Source organism: Lonchura striata, chromosome Z (genome assembly GCF_046129695.1).
Source record: "Lonchura striata isolate bLonStr1 chromosome Z, bLonStr1.mat, whole genome shotgun sequence".
NCBI lineage: Eukaryota > Metazoa > Chordata > Aves > Passeriformes > Estrildidae > Lonchura > Lonchura striata.
In genome coordinates this window covers 62,980,382-63,005,143 of record NC_134642.1, presented here as the reverse complement: position 1 = coordinate 63,005,143, position 24,762 = coordinate 62,980,382, and the positions used below count along the sequence as shown (strand labels likewise).

General features: G+C 53.9%; 1 protein-coding gene across 1 annotated transcript; it reads right to left on the bottom strand.

Moving 5' to 3' along the window:
- Nucleotides 1-16,531: 16,531 nt before the first annotated feature.
- LOC144248326 (serine/threonine-protein kinase PAK 3-like) lies at nt 16,532-24,356 on the bottom strand. Its single transcript, XM_077790409.1, has 15 exons — nt 24,311-24,356; nt 23,817-23,930; nt 22,749-22,937; nt 22,305-22,315; nt 21,797-21,834; nt 21,345-21,358; nt 20,105-20,281; nt 19,698-19,761; nt 19,022-19,070; nt 18,744-18,856; nt 18,437-18,554; nt 17,591-17,690; nt 17,110-17,306; nt 16,876-17,013; nt 16,532-16,633 (listed from the first exon to the last, which is right to left on the bottom strand). The coding sequence occupies exons 1-15, from the start codon at nt 24,354-24,356 to the stop codon at nt 16,532-16,534; spliced, it is 1,470 nt and encodes a 489-aa protein (XP_077646535.1).
- Nucleotides 24,357-24,762: the final 406 nt, after the last annotated feature.

Here is a 24,762-nt window from a genome sequence, read left to right as displayed (position 1 = left end):
ATGTTATTGTCCCCTCTCAAAAGATCGAGCAACGACGAGATGTCGTCATTGGTAATTCCCAGGATCGGTGTCATCCAGTTGATCTCTCCCAAAAGCTGTTGCAAATCCTGGAGATTGGTGACCTTTGTGTTGATTTCCAGTTTCTGTGGCCTTATTGTTTGTTTCGTGATCTTCCACCCTAGGTATTTCCAAGGTGCAATTTCCTGTATTTTTGGTGTACTAATTTCCAGTCCTGCTTTTTGCACCTGCGCAATCACACAGTCACGAACTTCTTGCACCTCCTGTTTTGTTGGTGCTGCAATGAGCAAATCATCCATATAATGGATAATTTTTGGTTTTGGATGTTTCTCTCGTGCTGGATGCAAAGCTTGGGCCACGTACCATTGGCAAATGCTTGGAGAGTTTTTGAGTCCCTGAGGAAGAACCGTCCAGTGGTATCTCTGCAAAGGTTCTTCTCTGTTGATGCTTGGGACAGAAAATGCAAAGCGTGGAGCATCATCTGGATGAAGTGGAATGCTGAAAAAACAGTCTTTGAGATCAATGATCACAAGCGACCAGTCCCTCGGGATCATCGAGAGAGATGGAAGCCCAAGCTGCAGTGGCCCCATGTCCTCAATGACCTCGTTGATTTTCCTGAGATCATGAAGCAGTCTCCAAGACCCTGAAGTTTTCTTGTGAATGACAAACACTGGGGAATTCCATGGGATGTTTGTTGGTTTGATGTGTCCCTTCTGCAGCTGTTCTTGGACCAACTTTTTCAATGCACTCAATTTTTTCTGCTCCAGGGGCCACTGATCCACCCAAACAGGATCATTTGTTTTCCAGGTCAGTTTCAAAGTGGCGAGTGCCACAGTGACCCCTGTCAAAAATCCAATTCTAATTTCAGTCCCCATTGTGCCAAAAGGTCCCTTCCCCATACTGTGATGGGCTTTTGCACAATGAAAGGACGGACAACTGCTGTCTTTTTTCCCGGACCTGTGACAACAATTGCGTTCTCACTTTGCATGCACAGGGAACTCCCCCCTATGCCTGTGAGAGAACCCAAAGGTGCAACCAAGTCCCATTCCCGAGGCCAAAAAATGTATGAAATAACTGTAACATCCGCTCCTGTGTCAAGCATCCCTGTAATAGCAATTGTCTTCTCGTTACAAGTCAACTGACAAATAACAATGGGACGATCCCGGCTCAAATGTTTCACCCAAGATGCATGCACTTCTGCTTGATCACCAGGAAAAGAGTCCCGTTTGTTGAACACCGGCATGGCTTGCCTTTCTGGATGAGATGGCAAAGCCATAGCTCGAGCAATCGGTGTGTTTTGTGGAATTGTCAGAGGTGGTCGCAAGGCTTTTGCCGTGACCATCAACTCCTCATTATGGTTTGCTGAAATCAAAGATGGATAAACAACAAGTCCAAGGATACTGCTCCTGTCCCTGGCCATTATTAAAAAATCCTGCCTTTTCCAAGAAGTCCCTGTGACACCTGTAGGTATCACTGCATGGCTATTGTCCAAAAGACACGTCAATTTGGAGGTTGCCAGGACGCATTGGAATCCGGGTGGTACCAAGTCTGGGTCGCTGGGGATTTTGGAGATTGCTCTGCTGAGGGGTTCTGTTTGTTGCTCCCTGAGGATTGTCCCTGCTGGTTTTGTGTCACTGCCAGGATTTGTGTCTGAGCGCGCTGGCGTTGATTCACGCTCTTTTTCCCGTTTCCCGGAATAGGAAGAAGTTTCCCATCCACATCTGTCTGTGAGTGACACTCACTTGCGAGATGTTTCCCTCTCCTGCACCGAGGGCAAAGGTCTGGTGGCTTGTTGGGCTTTGAAAGTTGTGGGCAGTTCCTTTTAATATGTCCTTGTGCCCCACCCCCAAAGCACCGTCTCTCTGCATTAGGGTTGCTCTTTGTATAATTTGCAAGAACTTCCCTAACACGTTTTTCAATTTGATCCCCCAAGTGTTCCTCCATGATGGAAGCAACATGTTGTGGTGTCCCCACCTTGCTGCACGACTCGATCATGTCTGCCAAGGTGGCCTGGTGCGGCATCATGCTGATGATCCGTCTGCACTCCGGATTGGCATTGGAGAATGCGAGGCTTTTGATCAGGTGTGGTTTTGCTCCCTCCTCGCTCACCTGCCGCTCCACCGCCTGAGAAAGACGATCCACGAATGAAGAAAATGGCTCTGCAGGACCTTGTTTGATCTCGGTGTAGATTGTGTCCTGGACCCCCGCTGGAGCAATTTGAAGAATCGCCCTCCATGCTGCCTCTTTGATGTCACTGAGCACGTGACGCGGGAGCCTCACCGCCTGTGGAGTTGGATCGTCCTCAGGAGGATCACCAGCAAGCTGCACCACGGTGAGTTTCGCATTCAGCCTGCCCTGGTATCTGGCTCTCAGCTCCTCCAGGGATCTCCTCCGCGCCTTCTGCCACATGAGAGCTTGGGTGTCTGTAAGAACTGATGTCGCAAGATATTTAAGATCATACGGTGTTAAGTCATACATTCCAAAAATACTTTTTAACATTTGCTTGAAATATGGTGATGACAACCCATTGTCCCGAATGGCCTTAGCTAAATCTTTGATTGCTCCATGGTCCAGGCGTTCCCATCTCGGGTTTTGGCCCTGAGAGTCATAGTTCACTGGCATCATTATATTTCCCGAGCCCTGCAATAAACCTTTCTCTTTCTCCAACTCTGCTCGAATGTCCTGCCAGTCCACTTTTGCGCTCTGCAAAGCTGTAAATTCAGTGGGTACTTGCCTGTAGAGTGGAGTCATGTGCTGTGGCTGCAGTTCTGGTGCAGCAGCACTCACCGATACCAATGGCGTCTGCAGCATCTGCGAAGATGAAGGGTGGAAGCCTCTGGAGAAAAGTGAAGCATCTGCTGTGGAGGAGAACACACGACTGCCTTGCATTATTTGGAAAATTTTTGGAAGATGAACCAACAGTTCTGGCTGTGACTCCAAGGCTGTGCTTAAATATCGTAAAAGAAATTCAACAACCCCCTTTGATATTAGAATTGACTCTCCCTGCCCCGAAAGTTTGGCAGACCTTGATTTTGGAATTGTCCAAGCTGGGACACCCTCCGAAGCGGTGATGCGTGTCGTTTCCTCCCGTTGCTGCGCCTCAGCAGAAGTGTCCTGAGTCCCGCACTGTTCCGGTGTCAGTGGAGGTTCCTGCTGCTGTGCAGATGTGACTTTTTTCACCCTGGATTTTTTCTTCTAAGAGACTGGAAAAAAGTCCTGCAATGTCACAGTCCCACCACTGGGTGGCGCAGTGCCTCGACCCGACAAGTTCTGCGAAGCCTGTTGCAATGTTGTGGTTCCGCCGCTAGATGGCGCTGCCGCCTGACCAGCTGAGGTCGGAACCGCACTTTGCTCTTCAATCTGCACTTTTGACAAACATTTTAACACCTCTTCTGTCAACTGATTTACATTTGCAAATCCCGCACTAATTCCCGATAAACCTTTGAGCATTTCTCCTAATAACTGATTCACGTTTGCAATCCCTGCAGTTGATGAAACTGACTCTTGTTGTAACAACTGTTCTAATTTGGTCATGTCAGAAGCAGACAGGGATTGGCCGTGAGCTTGGGCCGTCTGTTGCCATGGGAACTGTGATGGAACGGTGCCCTGAGGAATGTTTACCTCCTGGCCACGCCCCATCCCTGCCTGCCTCATCTCAGGGGAGTGAACACTCCTTCTCCAACCCAGGCTATGCTTTGGCCACGCTCCGCCCCGCACCGCCTCCGAATCAGAGCCACTGCCATCTCCCCCAAGGCTGACGTATCCACCCTCCTGTTCCCATTCCAGCCCCGATGTCTCCGTCTCACTTTGCCCATCTCCTGGCTCCATGCCAGCACCCACAGCCCGCGCGCGTCGGCTCCGCCCCCTGTGTGCCTGTTCCACGCGTTTGAAATGTGAGAAATCCCCTTCACCCGTGGCTGTCGGGTTCTGCTCGACCTTCACGCGCATGCCCGCCGCCTGAGCTGCAGCGAGGAACGCCTCCCGCTGTCCCTCTGCCGCTTCCTCGGCAGCCCTGGCTGCCGCGGTCAGGGAGCGAAGTTCCCGCGCCCTTTGGGCGGCCGCTTCTGCGGCCTCACGGATTCTCGACATTGAACGCGTCACCAGGCGCTCCGAGCGTACCACCGTCGCACTCGCACCCCCCGCTTTCGCCCCGATCCATCCCGCCCCCGCCGCTCTCCCCGGCCTCGCTTTCTGTGCGGGCTGTTTTGAACTCCCAGCCTGCGCAGATGTGGAGGCACTTTCCTCTCCCTCCTCCCCCTGCTCTGCGCTCACGTTCGCACCCTCCTCCACTGGGGCTGCTGCCGCCGCCGCTGCCCCCACCGTGGGTTTGGACTCGGGCAATGCCTTCCCCCCACTGAGGGTCGCGGCTGTGCCTGGCTCGCCCGCCTCCGTCTGGGGAATTTCTGCATCGGAGGAGCTTAGGGACTCTTGGGAAACTGAGGAACAGTGAGAACCCTGGGACACGGGATGCAATGGGGTATCATCTCCCTGATTTTCCACAGGAAGCAATCCTGCCTGCCCTCTGTCTGTGTTGAGAGGGGCTGTCCCAAGCTGCTGGCCGGACTGTCCCCCCCCCGTTTTTCACCAGGAGCCGTAGCTGCCTGGCTTGAGCTGCCGTGTTGTGAGAGTGTCTCTAAAACTGTTTTTGCTGATGATAAAAGTTTTGCGGCAAGCTAATTATTTTTATAGCCTGATAATATAATTTCTTATTAATTTCCTGCCAAAAATTTGGCTCATACAATAAATCTGGATCTGAGTGTGGGAAGTTACACCTCACCCATAATAATAAATCTTTCAGCTCCTTTTGAGCAATCTCCACCGGATGGGCAGAGATGATGCCCTGGAAGGCAGATACTATTTCTTTTTCCTCTTGGGAGAATTCCCCCCCCCATGTTCTTAATTTTGACCGTTCTCACCAAAAGCTGTGTTGGCCCGAGGTCAGTCCGGAGATGGCACTGATTACCGTCCAGCAGGTCACAGGTGAGAGATCCCAGGCACACTTCTGGGTCGTCTCCTCCCTGGAAAGTCCCCGAGGCGAGTTGTTTCGGTGAAGGTCAGGTTCTTATCTCGAGCTGTCCGCTCCCTCTCTTCTTGGAATTTACGGCGAGTGTGTGCTCTGCCCTTCTTTTTATTTTTCTTCTCCGCTGATGCAGGCTGGATGTTGTTTGATGTTTCTTTTCAGTCTTCTTGCTGGTGCCCACCCAGGGAAGCCAGATGTGAGAACCCCAGATTTGGTCTGGGGTCTCGTGTGGTGGTAAAGCTTCTCCTCCAACCCGTGTTCCCAAAGAAAAACTCTGCAGCCTCTTCTTGTTCGTTCTCAAGATGATTTATTGCTAGTTATCTAACAGATGAGGTCCTCGAGCTGCGGCCCTTTGGTCAGCGGCCCAGGCAGAGAGGCACACACTCCTGACACCCTCACTGTCTGGTGTCTTCTTCTCCTCTCCCCCCACCCAGGGCTGCTGCTATCTTTTATAAGACATATTACGTATAACATGTTTACAATTATTCCCCAATACCTATTACCTACGTTGCCAAGTGTTTCTCTATTCTAAACCAATCTGTGAGTGCCAACATCACCAAGAACATGGAGGTAAGGAAGAAGAAAGAAGAAGGATGGGTTCAGCCCACTTTCCTCCATCTTAGAACTTCTGACTCCCATGTACAAAGAAAAAAACCCCCTGTACATGCACTACAACCCCCCTGTACACTACCAAAAAATTTTTCTCTCTACTTTGTGACTGCATTTACTATACTATCTAGCATTTTGTGACTGCTTGTTCCACCTTCAAAGTTCGTAATTCATTCCATGGTTCAAACTCGAAATCACAGCTAAATCCAGCTGCCTGCCGGGGTCCAGACTGCATCTGACCATGGCCTAGAATCTCTAAAAATGTCTGAGAGATATTATGAGTTCCCACACTCTGCCAGTCAGGTGGGGCGGTGTGGGACAGCTGTCGGGGAAGGTGTGTGGGGCAGGCCAGGGCCACTCTGGCAAGGGGGAGAGCCTTGGGCCGCTCGGAAGCAGCGCAAAGCCGTGAACGGGAGAGCCCGTCCGCAGCGCACAGCTTGGAAGGCACTGACCAGCTTAGGCACAGCGTGACACGCAAGGGAACACTCCAGGGCTCTGGGGGGTTTAGAGGTTTTATTGCCAGTCATGCTGAAAGCAAGAGCTGGAACAGAGCATCTCCTGGTTACTTCACCATCTTCATCTACCTCAATCTGTCCTCCAGGTGGCCTCCTCCAGGTGGCCAGTTCAGGCAGACAACTCGTGGGACATGCCTGCTCCAGATCTGCTCAATCCCACATTCTTCTTGGATAGCTCAATTCTTCTGATGACAATTCATTCATTTCTCCTTAAGGGATAATTCTGAGCTTCCCTACATCAACACTACTCTACTCTTTTCTAAACAATGCTTCATGAATGAAGCCTTCTATGGTCTCTAGTCCTAACTAAAGACAGCTAAGCTCAGAAAACCTCAAAACATTACATTTCCTATCTACAGCAGAGCTCCTCGTAAAACTCAGGGGATGGCTGAAGCTCTGCCTATGCACGATCCATCCCCGTTTCCCTCCCCTGAGCTGGCAGGGCACGAGGGCCTCCTCAGGCGCAGGCGTCTGCACGCCAGTTTTCCTGCACTTGCTTTCCCCACTTGCGGTAAGCAAAGCTGCTTACCTCAGCGTGATCTCTGGGCCTCTGCAAGGGACTGTCCAGCTTAGCTAGAGCATGGCAAGGAAGGGAGTCTTCCAACGCTCGGCCTATGTCAGAGTTTTATTGCCACTCTGGCTGAAACAAAGTGTCCCCTCACTACTTCGGCATCTTTATCATTCTGCCCGGCAGCTGGCCTGATCAGGCTGACAGCTTGTAGCGCCTGCACAGTGCACTTCTGCTGCATCACAGCTTTTCCTCTCACAGCTTAATTCTGATTATGACAATTCATTCTTTTCTACTTAAAAGAGAGCTCAGAACTTACCTAAATTAACAAGACTATATTCTAAGCTAAACTATCCTCTACTATCTAAGCTATCTAGATTCTACAGTCCTTTGAATTCTCTGCCTGAATTTCCTTAAGTTTTAAAAGTTAATCTTTTCATGAAAAAAAAACCCCAACAACGGTTTAAGTTGAACCTAGCTAAACTAAGAAAATTCCGGAACCATTACATTTCCTATCTACAGCACAGCCCCTTATTAAAAAGTCAGGGGATGGCTGAATCTCTGCCCAAACACAACACATCCCCTTGCCCCTGCTCGGAGCTGGCACGGCACAAGGGCCTCCTCAGGCGCAAGCGTCTCCTCTCCAGTCTTCCAGCACTTGCTTGGCTGAGGTGACCAGAGCAGCCAGGCTGGAGGCTGGCTCGCCTGAGGTCACAAACGGATGCTGCCCGGAAGAAAAACCAAAAAGAAGGGAACCCCCGTTACTTTCCACGAGCACATCCTCACGGGCCCAAGCAGGACTCCTTGGCTGCCCAAAAGACACACCAAGAGGACCGAGGGCAGCACATTCCCCGTGGGCCTTCCTCTCCTGGAAGCTGCCTCACCCACGCAGCCCACACTCCTCTTGATCCCTGGATGCAGGTGTCCTCAGCTGGCAGGGCTTTTTGCCCCTTTGCTTTTTCTCACCTGCAGGAGTTCCTGGGCAGACCAGCGCCTGTCCTCGTCTGCCTGCAGGCAGCAGCGCAGAAAGTCGCGCAGGAGAGCCGAGTGGTGCCTGGGGTTCTGCAGTTTCGGGGGCCCGTTCATTTCTATCAGTTCAAAAACCTACAACACATGGATGGAAGAGGACACTCTAGCTGCTCCTTTCCTAGCCACAACAGCTCTCTCCACACAGAGCCCCTTTTCTAAGTTGCACCTTACCCTGACACGGGCCATCCTCTCGTAAGGAGCTTCCCCTTCCACCATTTCCAGCCCCATGATCCCCAGGGACCAGATGTCCACTTTGGGGCCGTAGGCTTCTCCTCTCACCACTTCCGGGGCCATCCAGCTGGGAGTGCCCACTCTGGAGCTGCACTTGCTGCGCTCAGGGCTGAGCTGAGCGCAGAGGCCAAAGTCAGCTGAGGAGAAAAACAAAGCCTGTCAAAGCCAGCCACCGCTGGCAAACCGGCCTAAAGGATGGCCCACTCCAAGCCTGCCAAGGCCATGCCCAGTCTAGCTGAAAAGGCAGCTGAGCTCGCCTTCCCCGTGGCTGGAGCCAGGGAAATAGGGCATTGGCCATTTCAGAAACACCCTCACGATTCACGTGCTGGCTGAGCAGCGCTTCTGGGGAAGTGGCAGTCACCAAAAAGCAGCCCCACAGCACACGCGGGGAAGGCTGCCCCTGAGCAGGGGCGATACCCACCCAGCTTGACAGATCCGTCCATGCCCACGAGAACGTTGCCGCTTTTGATGTCCCTGTGGATGACTTGGCGGGAATGAAGGAAATGCAGTCCTTGCAGGCACTGAGAGAGAAAGGAGGGAAGGAAAGTTAACATTCAGCATCTGATTTGATCCCAGAAGAAAGGAAAGGGCTCCAAGAGGTTGACTGCTTTCTCAGGGAATTGTGAAGGAGGGAGCACTAGCACAGCGCTGTCAAGAGCAAGAGCTTGCTGCTTCAACACTCTTAGAAGTGCTTTGGATATTTCAAAGCGAAGGCATCTGAGCTTGCACGAGTCCATCCTGCCATTGGTACCAAGCACGTGACCTTTGGCTGGCAAGCAGCATGGCAACGATTTCATTGCAAGCCCTGTGGCAGCAGAGGAGGAAGCAGCACATTAGACCTGTTTCAGAATCCCTCGCCATCTGGGCTGCAATGCCGTGCTTTGAAGCTGAGGACATCTCCTTTGCCCTCGGCTTGAAATTCTGCCACCCGCATGCGGGCTTAGAATGTCAAGGAATGTCAGACAGACGGACAGGCTCCAGACAAACATTCAGAGGCAAAGCTGAGAGGAGCAAGCCAGGAAATGAAACAAGTGAGTGTGCACAAGCTCCAGAGGACGGACAGCATGGAAGAGTGCAAGAACAGAGCCTAAGGCGTGCGGGGACTCCAGCAGGCAGTTCCCTTCAGATTAATGCTCTTTCTTCTGCTCTGTGTCGTGAGAGCAGCGCCAAAAGAAAGCCGGGGCCAAGAAATCTCTGCTCTCCTTAACCACCAGCTGACAAGAACCATCCTGGGCAGGCCAGGGGAAGCACAAGCGGGACGCCTCACCTCCCGACAGACGGCGCCTATCTGTCCTTCCTCCAGGTACACTGCCCGGAGCACATCGAACAACGTGCCGCCGTCCATGAACTCCATCACCAGCCAGAGCTCCGCATCCACCAGGTAGCTGAAAGAAGGAAACCACGGCATGGAGAGAGAGGAATGGGCACGGCTCAGGCACCCGAGGGCCTGACCCAGGCTTTTGCAACTGCTCTCCAAGCTACACATGCCAGAAGAGATTACTGAAAGCCAGCTGCAAACTCCTCCCGTGCACATGCAGATGTCTAAAGCTACATAGACGTGAGAATACCCCAACCTGTCTAAGTAGCTGACAATATTGGGATTCCTGCTGTCCCTCATCACCAAGATTTCATTGACAGCCAGCTCCTCAGACATCTTCTCCTGAAGAGACATTATCTTGATGGCCACCTACAAAGACATTGGCCACCATTAACTTGAGAAGTCGCTCCCTGCACGAGACTCAAGGAACACGGAGCGAGCGCTCGTGCCATGACACAGCGAGCTGTGCCAAACTGCCCTGTTGCCAGACAGCAGAGCTTAGGGAGAAACTGCTCGCGGGTATTGACACTTTACCTGTTGTCCTGTGCTGGTGTCGAGGGCTTTATAAACAGCTCCAAAGCCCCTAGAAAGAAAAGGGCAGCAGAAAAAGCCCTTTATAGCCCTGGCAGTGAAAGCAAGCCTAGGCAGGAGATCTCCCTAGGCTGCCTGGACTCCTTAGAAAATGCCTGCCTGCAGCGTCTCTTCAGCTGGCAGCACGGCAGCCCACCAGCCCTCTGCCATGCCGGACAGGGAACACGGAGCTCCCTCATGGAGACCAAGGACCCGTGCAAATCTCCAAGGCACACGCCCACTTGGTTCCATTCCAGTGCAAGGGGGGCTCGATCTCTGTGTGGCTTTGCGCACAAGTGTGCAAGTGGGCTTACATCTGGAGAAGACTAACTTTGAAAACACTGCCTTCAAGAACTGTCCTCAGACAGCTCTTGAGTGGCAAGGTGCCCTTGGAGGCCATACAGACACAGGGCCAGGAGATCTTCCAGGTCCTGCTCCTCACTGCTGCAGCAAGGCGTCGCTTGCATCAAGTTGTCTTTGCTGATGCTTCCTGACTGCTCTGACTGAGCCGTCCTGAGAGGTGACAGGAGGCAAAGCCCGAGGCTGACCGCGTTTGGAACTGGCCTGACTTCACGCTGGATATTGCACAAGCTGAAGACCCGGCCCACAGTTTGTTCTATGGAGCAGACGTCACACTTACCCTCGTCCAAGTTCTTCAAATGCCCTGTATTTCTTCATTGGCTCGCCCAGACTCACAATGCTCCCTGAGAGAGACAAAAGCAGTGCCAGGAGCTCACTTTCAACCGGAGGCCTTGCTGCCCACACAATCCAAAATGCATGCCCACTGTCAGGAGCTTGAGAGCTCCCAGGGGCCAGTCACTCGCGACGTGCCACAAAAGGCAGCCCAGGCAGAGCCAAGCCAGGCCCAGGTGCCCCCAGAGGCAGCAGGAACACCCCGAGCGCTCCCTCGCTGCCTCAAAGCACAACAACAGCTTCTGCAGAGAGGCCTCAGCGCCTCTGAGACCGAGGAGGAACTTCTGGCGCAGCCTGCACCGAGACAGGCAGACAACGCACTGCTCTGGCAGACAAGAAACACGGCAGACGTACTCAGTGTCTTCAGGCCCTGCTCCTCTCTCATTTCGGGCTGCTGGGCTGGGCTGCTGGATGAAGTGCCGGCAGCTGGGGGACAGCTGGCCGCTGAAGGCGATGCCGGTCCAGCGGCACGTTGAATGGCAGAGCCTGTCTTGAGCTGGGACCAGAAAGGATTGCCCGTCAGAAGGGCGGCTGGCACAGATGCCCCGGAGAGCACACGGCAAAAGCAAGGCCTTCGGAAGATGCTGTCGGCCACCGCCAGGCCTCCTCAGCTGGGGGCTTTCGGACATCCCCTTCCCAAAGGCAATGGGAAAACCACTAAGGCTACTTCGATACAGCCCCTCATGGCCACTTCCATGCTCCATCGTGCTGGCCTTTCTGCACGACAAGTGGAACTAGCCATTGATGGGCTTGCAAAGATCCGCAGAGAGATCAGAGCAGGGCTCCAGAGCCTTGTTGCGGTTCTTCCTCCTCCTGTGTTTTCCTGGGCAATGAAATCACCCTGGAGCTGGCATGCAACTGTCTGAGCAGAAGCCCAGAGCGTGTCCCTTCTCTGATCCCTTTCACCGATTTCCCCTCTGTATTTCAGGCATTAGGGGGCGGCCCTTCGGGGCTGCATTCCAGCCCTGCTGAGCCCCACCCGCCCTTTACAATGCAGAGCCCTCTAGGATTCTCCTCACCAAACCCTGCTCTGACCATGTGCAAGTGAAGCGCAGTCTACATCATGCCTGAACCTAAGTAGTCCATGGAGTGTGGCTTGTCCCTTCCAGGGGCCAGTGTTTCCCAAATATCCTGCAAGGCTGTCAGCTGAGTCTTTGGACCTCTCTGTCCGCTGGCCACAGGTGGCCCGCATCGCCAGGGGGCACAAGGGGCTCATTTCTACGCTGGGAATCATTGAATGCTGCCTCTTGTCTGATGCCAAGAGGCATTCTCGAGCCCTCTCAGCATCCCAGCAAAGTGATGCTCAAGTGTCAAAGTTCAGGACCCATTGGCCAGGGCTCCCTGGCTTGGCTGAAGCAGCACTAGGTCATGGCAGGCACACAGCCCCCAGCATCTTCAGCCGCAAGCAACAAGGGCTGGGCTTGAAGGCCTGGCTTGAAGCTTGGCCCTGCACCCAAGGCAGTGCCAGCCTCAGATGCCACTTACTGGCTCTGCAAGTTCAGCCTGTGGAGGGACAGCAGCTGGAAGCTTGCTGCTGTTTTGCTCCTCTTCAGCCTCTCCCTCTGTAACAGTGCCAGCCAGACGAGGCGCTGACCCTGCGGCTGAGCCCTGCAGACAGACAGAAGTGAGAGAGACTGGGAACAGCCAACCCTTGCAGCAGCTGCTTTCTACTGCGCTGGGAAAGCACCCAGAATAAGGGCAAATCATAGACTTGGATACAAGTGGCATTCTGAGTCATGAAAGCCCTAGGAAGATGGCTGCATGAGGTGCTACTGCCTCTTGCTGTGCATTTGATCTTCCATGCTGGCTAGAAGCAGCAAGACACCTTGGAGCTGTCACATTTGCTTTTCACCTCTTGAAAGGCTCTTGATGGGAAAATAAGGAAGGAGCCAGTGCTCCCTTTGCTACTACTGCTGCCACCAGGCAGCTGGCCTTTCCTTCAGCCTCCCACGCTGGCACTCTACACTCTACTGCAACAGGCCAAGCTCACAGCTTGCTGCACAGTTCTAACACGCCAGCAACGTCAGGGGTTCCTTTGCCACTCACCAAAGCACAGGCTTTTCTCCATCCACGTGTGAGGTGACCTGCAGGGAGCAAGGGAAAAGGAACCAGAGGCCCTTAGAAAAGTGCCTTTTGCTGGGGGCTCCCACAGCACAAGTCATTCCCAACGGAGAGCATTTCCCTTTCCCAACATGCCTCCAGGAGCAAGAGCCCTTTCCCACAGCAAGCGAGAGAACAAACAAGGACACTAGAGTAGGCGCTGTCTACGTTTGGGCCTCTTTTGCCAGGAAAGAAACAGAAACACGGCCAAGGAAATGCAACAGCTCAAGCAGTTTTTCCTCTTCTCTTCCCAGTATTTTATAGATCGTTTTTTTAATTGCATGCACAAGCCATTCCCATCAATTGCTGGAAGACAATACAACAGCAAAGCTTCCACAAAGGGCCCCTTTGCTGTGGCAGCTCTCCGCTGCAGCGGCCCCAGAACAGCTCCTGCCTTCAGCAGCAAACCCTAACTGGACTGGAGTTTGTGCTGCATCGCCAGGAGAATGGCTACCTTGGCGCAGCCTAGAAAGGGTCAAGGCACACAGCCAAGGCCTCTAAATGGCAGCATTTGGAGCAAAAGGGGCTTTCCTTCACTCCTGGAGAGAGCCACAGGGTTTTGAGAAGTACTTCTGAGCATCTCCCCTCAGAGTCTACAATTTCCAGGTTGTCTTGGTTGAAGCAGCAAGCTGAGGAAATGACACACTCCACTGCCACGCGCTGTCCCGGGGAGGGAAGGCAAGCGCTGCAGGCTGCAAATTACATTGCAAACGCTCTGCACCTACCACCCAGTACAGATACCCCCTTCTTAGCTGATGCTGCTGGCAGGAGATTTACCAAACTGGTGGCATCCTAACGGCAGTTTTGTTCCCTGATCAACTCGGTCACTACCGCGGCATATAGAGCAGAGCGAAGCAAAAGCCAGGGGACGCCAGCCCCAGGATAAACCTTTACTTACGAGTCAGGTGGGTCAGGTAATATCCAGAATAAGCAACGGTAAAGATGGTGCAAACCGCGGCACAGACCTGCCCGAACATTTTGGCCATGCTCTGCTGCTTCGCACACTGAATGCCACCCAAGGGGTAAAGCAAGACTCCTCTCGGGGTGCAGGCCGTCTGCTGAGAACTCCTTGGTCGCAAGGATCCTCCTGCAGGGAGCGAGCGGAAAAGCTGCTCTGGACAACCAGGCCTCGGGCTCACGGGGACATCGCTGTGCTGTGACGCGGCACTGTGACGTGGCACCGCTCCCTTGACCTCACAATAGCAGCTGCTCTGGGTTTGTTGTGCCCAGCAACCAAACCTTCTGTACAGATGACGCAAAAGAAAAGCCTGGGAAGTTCTGCTCAGTCGTGAAGCAGCAGAATATGTCCTTCCAGTCCATAAGCCAGAGCTCAAGGCGTCCCAGGGCAACTCAGAAGACACGGCGGCCCAGCCTGCACGCGAGAACAGAAAGCAAGTGTGCTTCTTCTCCCTGGCATCTTAGTTGGTTCTGAAAAGCCAGCTTCTTCCATGACATGTAGGGGGAAAAAGAAGCAAAGAAAATAAATTTCCAGGAGTATTGCAGCGTGCAGATGCTTCTTGAGCACACCGGTGCATGCTGATTTTTTCTCCCACTCTGTTTGCTGCACGGCCTCCCTTTTGTGGCAGGGAGATGCTGGCTTAGCTCTTGACACAAAGCTCCTCTTGTCCTGCTTGCTCTTTCTCTGGCCACTGAAAGCCTCAGAACAACCACAGGAGCTCTGCAGTGGTTCCTGGGCTGCCACAGTTGTGTTGTGTTGGAGCTCTGGCAGCAGCCTGCAGCCCACTGCTCTGCAACGCCCTGCAGATGTCGAGCCCAAGGAAGGGCCCTTTGGAACAGGCCAAAGCCGCAGTCTCACAGATGTTTGCCCAGGCTCCATGCTCCCTGTAAGATTCCTGGCGGACACTTGCACAGCCACATGCCAATGAAAATGAGTTGTAGTCATTCCCCTCTCTGTTAAAATCTTCAGCTAGACCCAGGAGCCAGCTTGAAAGCAGAAAGAAATTACTGCGTGAGAGGGCGGAAAAGTGCACGCAACTCCTCTGGAAATCAACTCGGTTCACCTGTAGAACAAGGATGCCAGACTTGCTTTCCTGGTGACTCCGCACCCGCAAGTCCTCTGCTGGTGGACAGCACAGTCCAGTCTTTCAAGGAGCTTTACCCTGGGCTCCTCACACTTCAGAAGCTGAGGGTGGCATTTCAAAATCAATGCAATTGATGCAAGGCCCAGCACTATCTTCAAATTCTCTTGCTGAAACACTGCAGTAGTTACCCAGAAGGATTGCCTCCATTGGAAAGCATCTCATTTTCCCCATTTCCAAGTCCGCTCACATCAACCAGCAAATTGTAGGGCTTTGGAGAAGGAGGAATGACACGGTAGCATGGAAAGCCCAGTGTAGGCCCTCAGGCCCCCTTGAGCAGGGCGCTTTGGTGCCCCAGAGGTTCAAGAGAGGGAAGCGTAAGGAAGACGTGCCCTTTCGACCCTCCTTTACTCCTCAGCACCAAGTGACCGCCAGGAAACGGGGGACAGCCAGGCCAGGTCCCTCATCCTGACCCAGCGTGAGGGGCAGCTGGCACGGAGGGACACAAGGGCACGGTGGGGAACATCTCAGCCAGGCAGGTGGGGCGGTGTGGGGCAGCTGTCGGGGAAGGTGTGTGGGGCAGGCCAGGGCCACTCTGGCAAGGGGGAGAGCCTTGGGCCGCTCGGAAGCAGCGCAAAGCCGTGAACGGGAGAGCCCGTCCGCAGCGCACAGCTTGGAAGGCACTGACCAGCTTAGGCACAGCGTGACACGCAAGGGAACACTCCAGGGCTCTGGGGGGTTTAGAGGTTTTATTGCCAGTCATGCTGAAAGCAAGAGCTGGAACAGAGCATCTCCTGGTTACTTCACCATCTTCATCTTCCTCAATCTGTCCTCCAGGTGGCCTCCTCCAGGTGGCCAGTTCAGGCAGACAACTCGTGGGACATGCCTGCTCCAGATCTGCTCAATCCCACATTCTTCTTGGATAGCTCAATTCTTCTGATGACAATTCATTCATTTCTCCTTAAGGGATAATTCTGAGCTTCCCTACATCAACACTACTCTACTCTTTTCTAAACAATGCTTCATGAATGAAGCCTTCTATGGTCTCTAGTCCTAACTAAAGACAGCTAAGCTCAGAAAACCTCAAAACATTACATTTCCTATCTACAGCAGAGCTCCTCGTAAAACTCAGGGGATGGCTGAAGCTCTGCCTATGCACGATCCATCCCCGTTTCCCTCCCCTGAGCTGGCAGGGCACGAGGGCCTCCTCAGGCGCAGGCGTCTGCACGCCAGTTTTCCTGCACTTGCTTTCCCCACTTGCGGTAAGCAAAGCTGCTTACCTCAGCGTGATCTCTGGGCCTCTGCAAGGGACTGTCCAGCTTAGCTAGAGCATGGCAAGGAAGGGAGTCTTCCAACGCTCGGCCTATGTCAGAGTTTTATTGCCACTCTGGCTGAAACAAAGTGTCCCCTCACTACTTCTGCATCTTTATCATTCTGCCCGGCAGCTGGCCTGATCAGGCTGACAGCTTGTAGCGCCTGCACAGTGCACTTCTGCTGCATCACAGCTTTTCCTCTCACAGCTTAATTCTGATTATGACAATTCATTCTTTTCTACTTAAAAGAGAGCTCAGAACTTACCTAAATTAACAAGACTATATTCTAAGCTAAACTATCCTCTACTATCTAAGCTATCTAGATTCTACAGTCCTTTGAATTCTCTGCCTGAATTTCCTTAAGTTTTAAAAGTTAATCTTTTCATGAAAAAAAAACCCCAACAACGGTTTAAGTTGAACCTAGCTAAACTAAGAAAATTCCGGAACCATTACATTTCCTATCTACAGCACAGCCCCTTATTAAAAAGTCAGGGGATGGCTGAATCTCTGCCCAAACACAACACATCCCCTTGCCCCTGCTCGGAGCTGGCACGGCACAAGGGCCTCCTCAGGCGCAAGCGTCTCCTCTCCAGTCTTCCAGCACTTGCTTGGCTGAGGTGACCAGAGCAGCCAGGCTGGAGGCTGGCTCGCCTGAGGTCACAAACGGATGCTGCCCGGAAGAAAAACCAAAAAGAAGGGAACCCCCGTTACTTTCCACGAGCACATCCTCACGGGCCCAAGCAGGACTCCTTGGCTGCCCAAAAGACACACCAAGAGGACCGAGGGCAGCACATTCCCCGTGGGCCTTCCTCTCCTGGAAGCTGCCTCACCCACGCAGCCCACACTCCTCTTGATCCCTGGATGCAGGTGTCCTCAGCTGGCAGGGCTTTTTGCCCCTTTGCTTTTTCTCACCTGCAGGAGTTCCTGGGCAGACCAGCGCCTGTCCTCGTCTGCCTGCAGGCAGCAGCGCAGAAAGTCGCGCAGGAGAGCCGAGTGGTGCCTGGGGTTCTGCAGTTTCGGGGGCCCGTTCATTTCTATCAGTTCAAAAACCTACAACACATGGATGGAAGAGGACACTCTAGCTGCTCCTTTCCTAGCCACAACAGCTCTCTCCACACAGAGCCCCTTTTCTAAGTTGCACCTTACCCTGACACGGGCCATCCTCTCGTAAGGAGCTTCCCCTTCCACCATTTCCAGCCCCATGATCCCCAGGGACCAGATGTCCACTTTGGGGCCGTAGGCTTCTCCTCTCACCACTTCCGGGGCCATCCAGCTGGGAGTGCCCACTCTGGAGCTGCGCTTGCTGCGCTCAGGGCTGAGCTGAGCGCAGAGGCCAAAGTCAGCTGAGGAGAAAAACAAAGCCTGTCAAAGCCAGCCACCGCTGGCAAACCGGCCTAAAGGATGGCCCACTCCAAGCCTGCCAAGGCCATGCCCAGTCTAGCTGAAAAGGCAGCTGAGCTCGCCTTCCCCGTGGCTGGAGCCAGGGAAATAGGGCATTGGCCATTTCAGAAACACCCTCACGATTCACGTGCTGGCTGAGCAGCGCTTCTGGGGAAGTGGCAGTCACCAAAAAGCAGCCCCACAGCACACGCGGGGAAGGCTGCCCCTGAGCAGGGGCGATACCCACCCAGCTTGACAGATCCGTCCATGCCCACGAGAACGTTGCCGCTTTTGATGTCCCTGTGGATGACTTGGCGGGAATGAAGGAAATGCAGTCCTTGCAGGCACTGAGAGAGAAAGGAGGGAAGGAAAGTTAACATTCAGCATCTGATTTGATCCCAGAAGAAAGGAAAGGGCTCCAAGAGGTTGACTGCTTTCTCAGGGAATTGTGAAGGAGGGAGCACTAGCACAGCGCTGTCAAGAGCAAGAGCTTGCTGCTTCAACACTCTTAGAAGTGCTTTGGATATTTCAAAGCGAAGGCATCTGAGCTTGCACGAGTCCATCCTGCCATTGGTACCAAGCACGTGACCTTTGGCTGGCAAGCAGCATGGCAACGATTTCATTGCAAGCCCTGTGGCAGCAGAGGAGGAAGCAGCACATTAGACCTGTTTCAGAATCCCTCGCCATCTGGGCTGCAATGCCGTGCTTTGAAGCTGAGGACATCTCCTTTGCCCTCGGCTTGAAATTCTGCCACCCGCATGCGGGCTTAGAATGTCAAGGAATGTCAGACAGACGGACAGGCTCCAGACAAACATTCAGAGGCAAAGCTGAGAGGAGCAAGCCAGGAAATGAAACAAGTGAGTGTGCACAAGCTCCAGAGGACGGACAGCATGGAAGAGTGCAAGAACAGAGCCTAAGGCGTGCGGGGACTCCAGCAGGCAGTTCCCTTCAGATTAATGCTCTTTCTTCTGCTCTGTGTCGTGAGAGCAGCGCCAAAAGAAAGCCGGGGCCAAGAAATCTCTGCTCTCCTTAACCACCAGCTGACAAGAACCATCCTGGGCAGGCCAGGGGAAGCACAAGCGGGACGCCTCACCTCCCGACAGACGGCGCCTATCTGTCCTTCCTCCAGGTACACTGCCCGGAGCACATCGAACAACGTGCCGCCGTCCATGAACTCCATCACCAGCCAGAGCTCCGCATCCACCAGGTAGCTGAAAGAAGGAAACCACGGCATGGAGAGAGAGGAATGGGCACGGCTCAGGCACCCGAGGGCCTGACCCAGGCTTTTGCAACTGCTCTCCAAGCTACACATGCCAGAAGAGATTACTGAAAGCCAGCTGCAAACTCCTCCCGTGCACATGCAGATGTCTAAAGCTACATAGACGTGAGAATACCCCAACCTGTCTAAGTAGCTGACAATATTGGGATTCCTGCTGTCCCTCATCACCAAGATTTCATTGACAGCCAGCTCCTCAGACATCTTCTCCTGAAGAGACATTATCTTGATGGCCACCTACAAAGACATTGGCCACCATTAACTTGAGAAGTCGCTCCCTGCACGAGACTCAAGGAACACGGAGCGAGCGCTCGTGCCATGACACAGCGAGCTGTGCCAAACTGCCCTGTTGCCAGACAGCAGAGCTTAGGGAGAAACTGCTCGCGGGTATTGACACTTTACCTGTTGTCCTGTGCTGGTGTCGAGGGCTTTATAAACAGCTCCAAAGCCCCTAGAAAGAAAAGGGCAGCAGAAAAAGCCCTTTATAGCCCTGGCAGTGAAAGCAAGCCTAGGCAGGAGATCTCCCTAGGCTGCCTGGACTCCTTAGAAAATGCCTGCCTGCAGCGTCTCTTCAGCTGGCAGCACGGCAGCCCACCAGCCCTCTGCCATGCCGGACAGGGAACACGGAGCTCCCTCATGGAGACCAAGGACCCGTGCAAATCTCCAAGGCACACGCCCACTTGGTTCCATTCCAGTGCAAGGGGGGCTCGATCTCTGTGTGGCTTTGCGCACAAGTGTGCAAGTGGGCTTACATCTGGAGAAGACTAACTTTGAAAACACTGCCTTCAAGAACTGTCCTCAGACAGCTCTTGAGTGGCAAGGTGCCCTTGGAGGCCATACAGACACAGGGCCAGGAGATCTTCCAGGTCCTGCTCCTCACTGCTGCAGCAAGGCGTCGCTTGCATCAAGTTGTCTTTGCTGATGCTTCCTGACTGCTCTGACTGAGCCGTCCTGAGAGGTGACAGGAGGCAAAGCCCGAGGCTGACCGCGTTTGGAACTGGCCTGACTTCACGCTGGATATTGCACAAGCTGAAGACCCGGCCCACAGTTTGTTCTATGGAGCAGACGTCACACTTACCCTCGTCCAAGTTCTTCAAATGCCCTGTATTTCTTCATTGGCTCGCCCAGACTCACAATGCTCCCTGAGAGAGACAAAAGCAGTGCCAGGAGCTCACTTTCAACCGGAGGCCTTGCTGCCCACACAATCCAAAATGCATGCCCACTGTCAGGAGCTTGAGAGCTCCCAGGGGCCAGTCACTCGCGACGTGCCACAAAAGGCAGCCCAGGCAGAGCCAAGCCAGGCCCAGGTGCCCCCAGAGGCAGCAGGAACACCCCGAGCGCTCCCTCGCTGCCTCAAAGCACAACAACAGCTTCTGCAGAGAGGCCTCAGCGCCTCTGAGACCGAGGAGGAACTTCTGGCGCAGCCTGCACCGAGACAGGCAGACAACGCACTGCTCTGGCAGACAAGAAACACGGCAGACGTACTCAGTGTCTTCAGGCCCTGCTCCTCTCTCATTTCGGGCTGCTGGGCTGGGCTGCTGGATGAAGTGCCGGCAGCTGGGGGACAGCTGGCCGCTGAAGGCGATGCCGGTCCAGCGGCACGTTGAATGGCAGAGCCTGTCTTGAGCTGGGACCAGAAAGGATTGCCCGTCAGAAGGGCGGCTGGCACAGATGCCCCGGAGAGCACACGGCAAAAGCAAGGCCTTCGGAAGATGCTGTCGGCCACCGCCAGGCCTCCTCAGCTGGGGGCTTTTGGACGTCCCCTTCCCAAAGGCAATGGGAAAACCACTAAGGCTACTTCGATACAGCCCCTCATGGCCACTTCCATGCTCCATCGTGCTGGCCTTTCTGCACGACAAGTGGAACTAGCCATTGATGGGCTTGCAAAGATCCGCAGAGAGATCAGAGCAGGGCTCCAGAGCCTTGTTGCGGTTCTTCCTCCTCCTGTGTTTTCCTGGGCAATGAAATCACCCTGGAGCTGGCATGCAACTGTCTGAGCAGAAGCCCAGAGCGTGTCCCTTCTCTGATCCCTTTCACCGATTTCCCCTCTGTATTTCAGGCATTAGGGGGCGGCCCTTCGGGGCTGCATTCCAGCCCTGCTGAGCCCCACCCGCCCTTTACAATGCAGAGCCCTCTAGGATTCTCCTCACCAAACCCTGCTCTGACCATGTGCAAGTGAAGCGCAGTCTACATCATGCCTGAACCTAAGTAGTCCATGGAGTGTGGCTTGTCCCTTCCAGGGGCCAGTGTTTCCCAAATATCCTGCAAGGCTGTCAGCTGAGTCTTTGGACCTCTCTGTCCGCTGGCCACAGGTGGCCCGCATCGCCAGGGGGCACAAGGGGCTCATTTCTACGCTGGGAATCATTGAATGCTGCCTCTTGTCTGATGCCAAGAGGCATTCTCGAGCCCTCTCAGCATCCCAGCAAAGTGATGCTCAAGTGTCAAAGTTCAGGACCCATTGGCCAGGGCTCCCTGGCTTGGCTGAAGCAGCACTAGGTCATGGCAGGCACACAGCCCCCAGCATCTTCAGCCGCAAGCAACAAGGGCTGGGCTTGAAGGCCTGGCTTGAAGCTTGGCCCTGCACCCAAGGCAGTGCCAGCCTCAGATGCCACTTACTGGCTCTGCAAGTTCAGCCTGTGGAGGGACAGCAGCTGGAAGCTTGCTGCTGTTTTGCTCCTCTTCAGCCTCTCCCTCTGTAACAGTGCCAGCCAGACGAGGCGCTGACCCTGCGGCTGAGCCCTGCAGACAGACAGAAGTGAGAGAGACTGGGAACAGCCAACCCTTGCAGCAGCTGCTTTCTACTGCGCTGGGAAAGCACCCAGAATAAGGGCAAATCATAGACTTGGATACAAGTGGCATTCTGAGTCATGAAAGCCCTAGGAAGATGGCTGCATGAGGTGCTACTGCCTCTTGCTGTGCATTTGATCTTCCATGCTGGCTAGAAGCAGCAAGACACCTTGGAGCTGTCACATTTGCTTTTCACCTCTTGAAAGGCTCTTGATGGGAAAATAAGGAAGGAGCCAGTGCTCCCTTTGCTACTACTGCTGCCACCAGGCAGCTGGCCTTTCCTTCAGCCTCCCACGCTGGCACTCTACACTCTACTGCAACAGGCCAAGCTCACAGCTTGCTGCACAGTTCTAACACGCCAGCAACGTCAGGGGTTCCTTTGCCACTCACCAAAGCACAGGCTTTTCTCCATCCACGTGTGAGGTGACCTGCAGGGAGCAAGGGAAAAGGAACCAGAGGCCCTTAGAAAAGTGCCTTTTGCTGGGGGCTCCCACAGCACAAGTCATTCCCAACGGAGAGCATTTCCCTTTCCCAACATGCCTCCAGGAGCAAGAGCCCTTTCCCACAGCAAGCGAGAGAACAAACAAGGACACTAGAGTAGGCGCTGTCTACGTTTGGGCCTCTTTTGCCAGGAAAGAAACAGAAACACGGCCAAGGAAATGCAACAGCTCAAGCAGTTTTTCCTCTTCTCTTCCCAGTATTTTATAGATCGTTTTTTTAATTGCATGCACAAGCCATTCCCATCAATTGCTGGAAGACAATACAACAGCAAAGCTTCCACAAAGGGCCCCTTTGCTGTGGCAGCTCTCCGCTGCAGCGGCCCCAGAACAGCTCCTGCCTTCAGCAGCAAACCCTAACTGGACTGGAGTTTGTGCTGCATCGCCAGGAGAATGGCTACCTTGGCGCAGCCTAGAAAGGGTCAAGGCACACAGCCAAGGCCTCTAAATGGCAGCATTTGGAGCAAAAGGGGCTTTCCTTCACTCCTGGAGAGAGCCACAGGGTTTTGAGAAGTACTTCTGAGCATCTCCCCTCAGAGTCTACAATTTCCAGGTTGTCTTGGTTGAAGCAGCAAGCTGAGGAAATGACACACTCCACTGCCACGCGCTGTCCCGGGGAGGGAAGGCAAGCGCTGCAGGCTGCAAATTACATTGCAAACGCTCTGCACCTACCACCCAGTACAGATACCCCCTTCTTAGCTGATGCTGCTGGCAGGAGATTTACCAAACTGGTGGCATCCTAACGGCAGTTTTGTTCCCTGATCAACTCGGTCACTACCGCGGCATATAGAGCAGAGCGAAGCAAAAGCCAGGGGACGCCAGCCCCAGGATAAACCTTTACTTACGAGTCAGGTGGGTCAGGTAATATCCAGAATAAGCAACGGTAAAGATGGTGCAAACCGCGGCACAGACCTGCCCGAACATTTTGGCCATGCTCTGCTGCTTCGCACACTGAATGCCACCCAAGGGGTAAAGCAAGACTCCTCTCGGGGTGCAGGCCGTCTGCTGAGAACTCCTTGGTCGCAAGGATCCTCCTGCAGGGAGCGAGCGGAAAAGCTGCTCTGGACAACCAGGCCTCGGGCTCACGGGGACATCGCTGTGCTGTGACGCGGCACTGTGACGTGGCACCGCTCCCTTGACCTCACAATAGCAGCTGCTCTGGGTTTGTTGTGCCCAGCAACCAAACCTTCTGTACAGATGACGCAAAAGAAAAGCCTGGGAAGTTCTGCTCAGTCGTGAAGCAGCAGAATATGTCCTTCCAGTCCATAAGCCAGAGCTCAAGGCGTCCCAGGGCAACTCAGAAGACACGGCGGCCCAGCCTGCACGCGAGAACAGAAAGCAAGTGTGCTTCTTCTCCCTGGCATCTTAGTTGGTTCTGAAAAGCCAGCTTCTTCCATGACATGTAGGGGGAAAAAGAAGCAAAGAAAATAAATTTCCAGGAGTATTGCAGCGTGCAGATGCTTCTTGAGCACACCGGTGCATGCTGATTTTTTCTCCCACTCTGTTTGCTGCACGGCCTCCCTTTTGTGGCAGGGAGATGCTGGCTTAGCTCTTGACACAAAGCTCCTCTTGTCCTGCTTGCTCTTTCTCTGGCCACTGAAAGCCTCAGAACAACCACAGGAGCTCTGCAGTGGTTCCTGGGCTGCCACAGTTGTGTTGTGTTGGAGCTCTGGCAGCAGCCTGCAGCCCACTGCTCTGCAACGCCCTGCAGATGTCGAGCCCAAGGAAGGGCCCTTTGGAACAGGCCAAAGCCGCAGTCTCACAGATGTTTGCCCAGGCTCCATGCTCCCTGTAAGATTCCTGGCGGACACTTGCACAGCCACATGCCAATGAAAATGAGTTGTAGTCATTCCCCTCTCTGTTAAAATCTTCAGCTAGACCCAGGAGCCAGCTTGAAAGCAGAAAGAAATTACTGCGTGAGAGGGCGGAAAAGTGCACGCAACTCCTCTGGAAATCAACTCGGTTCACCTGTAGAACAAGGATGCCAGACTTGCTTTCCTGGTGACTCCGCACCCGCAAGTCCTCTGCTGGTGGACAGCACAGTCCAGTCTTTCAAGGAGCTTTACCCTGGGCTCCTCACACTTCAGAAGCTGAGGGTGGCATTTCAAAATCAATGCAATTGATGCAAGGCCCAGCACTATCTTCAAATTCTCTTGCTGAAACACTGCAGTAGTTACCCAGAAGGATTGCCTCCATTGGAAAGCATCTCATTTTCCCCATTTCCAAGTCCGCTCACATCAACCAGCAAATTGTAGGGCTTTGGAGAAGGAGGAATGACACGGTAGCATGGAAAGCCCAGTGTAGGCCCTCAGGCCCCCTTGAGCAGGGCGCTTTGGTGCCCCAGAGGTTCAAGAGAGGGAAGCGTAAGGAAGACGTGCCCTTTCGACCCTCCTTTACTCCTCAGCACCAAGTGACCGCCAGGAAACGGGGGACAGCCAGGCCAGGTCCCTCATCCTGACCCAGCGTGAGGGGCAGCTGGCACGGAGGGACACAAGGGCACGGTGGGGAACATCTCAGCCAGGCAGGTGGGGCGGTGTGGGGCAGCTGTCGGGGAAGGTGTGTGGGGCAGGCCAGGGCCACTCTGGCAAGGGGGAGAGCCTTGGGCCGCTCGGAAGCAGCGCAAAGCCGTGAACGGGAGAGCCCGTCCGCAGCGCACAGCTTGGAAGGCACTGACCAGCTTAGGCACAGCGTGACACGCAAGGGAACACTCCAGGGCTCTGGGGGGTTTAGAGGTTTTATTGCCAGTCATGCTGAAAGCAAGAGCTGGAACAGAGCATCTCCTGGTTACTTCACCATCTTCATCTTCCTCAATCTGTCCTCCAGGTGGCCTCCTCCAGGTGGCCAGTTCAGGCAGACAAC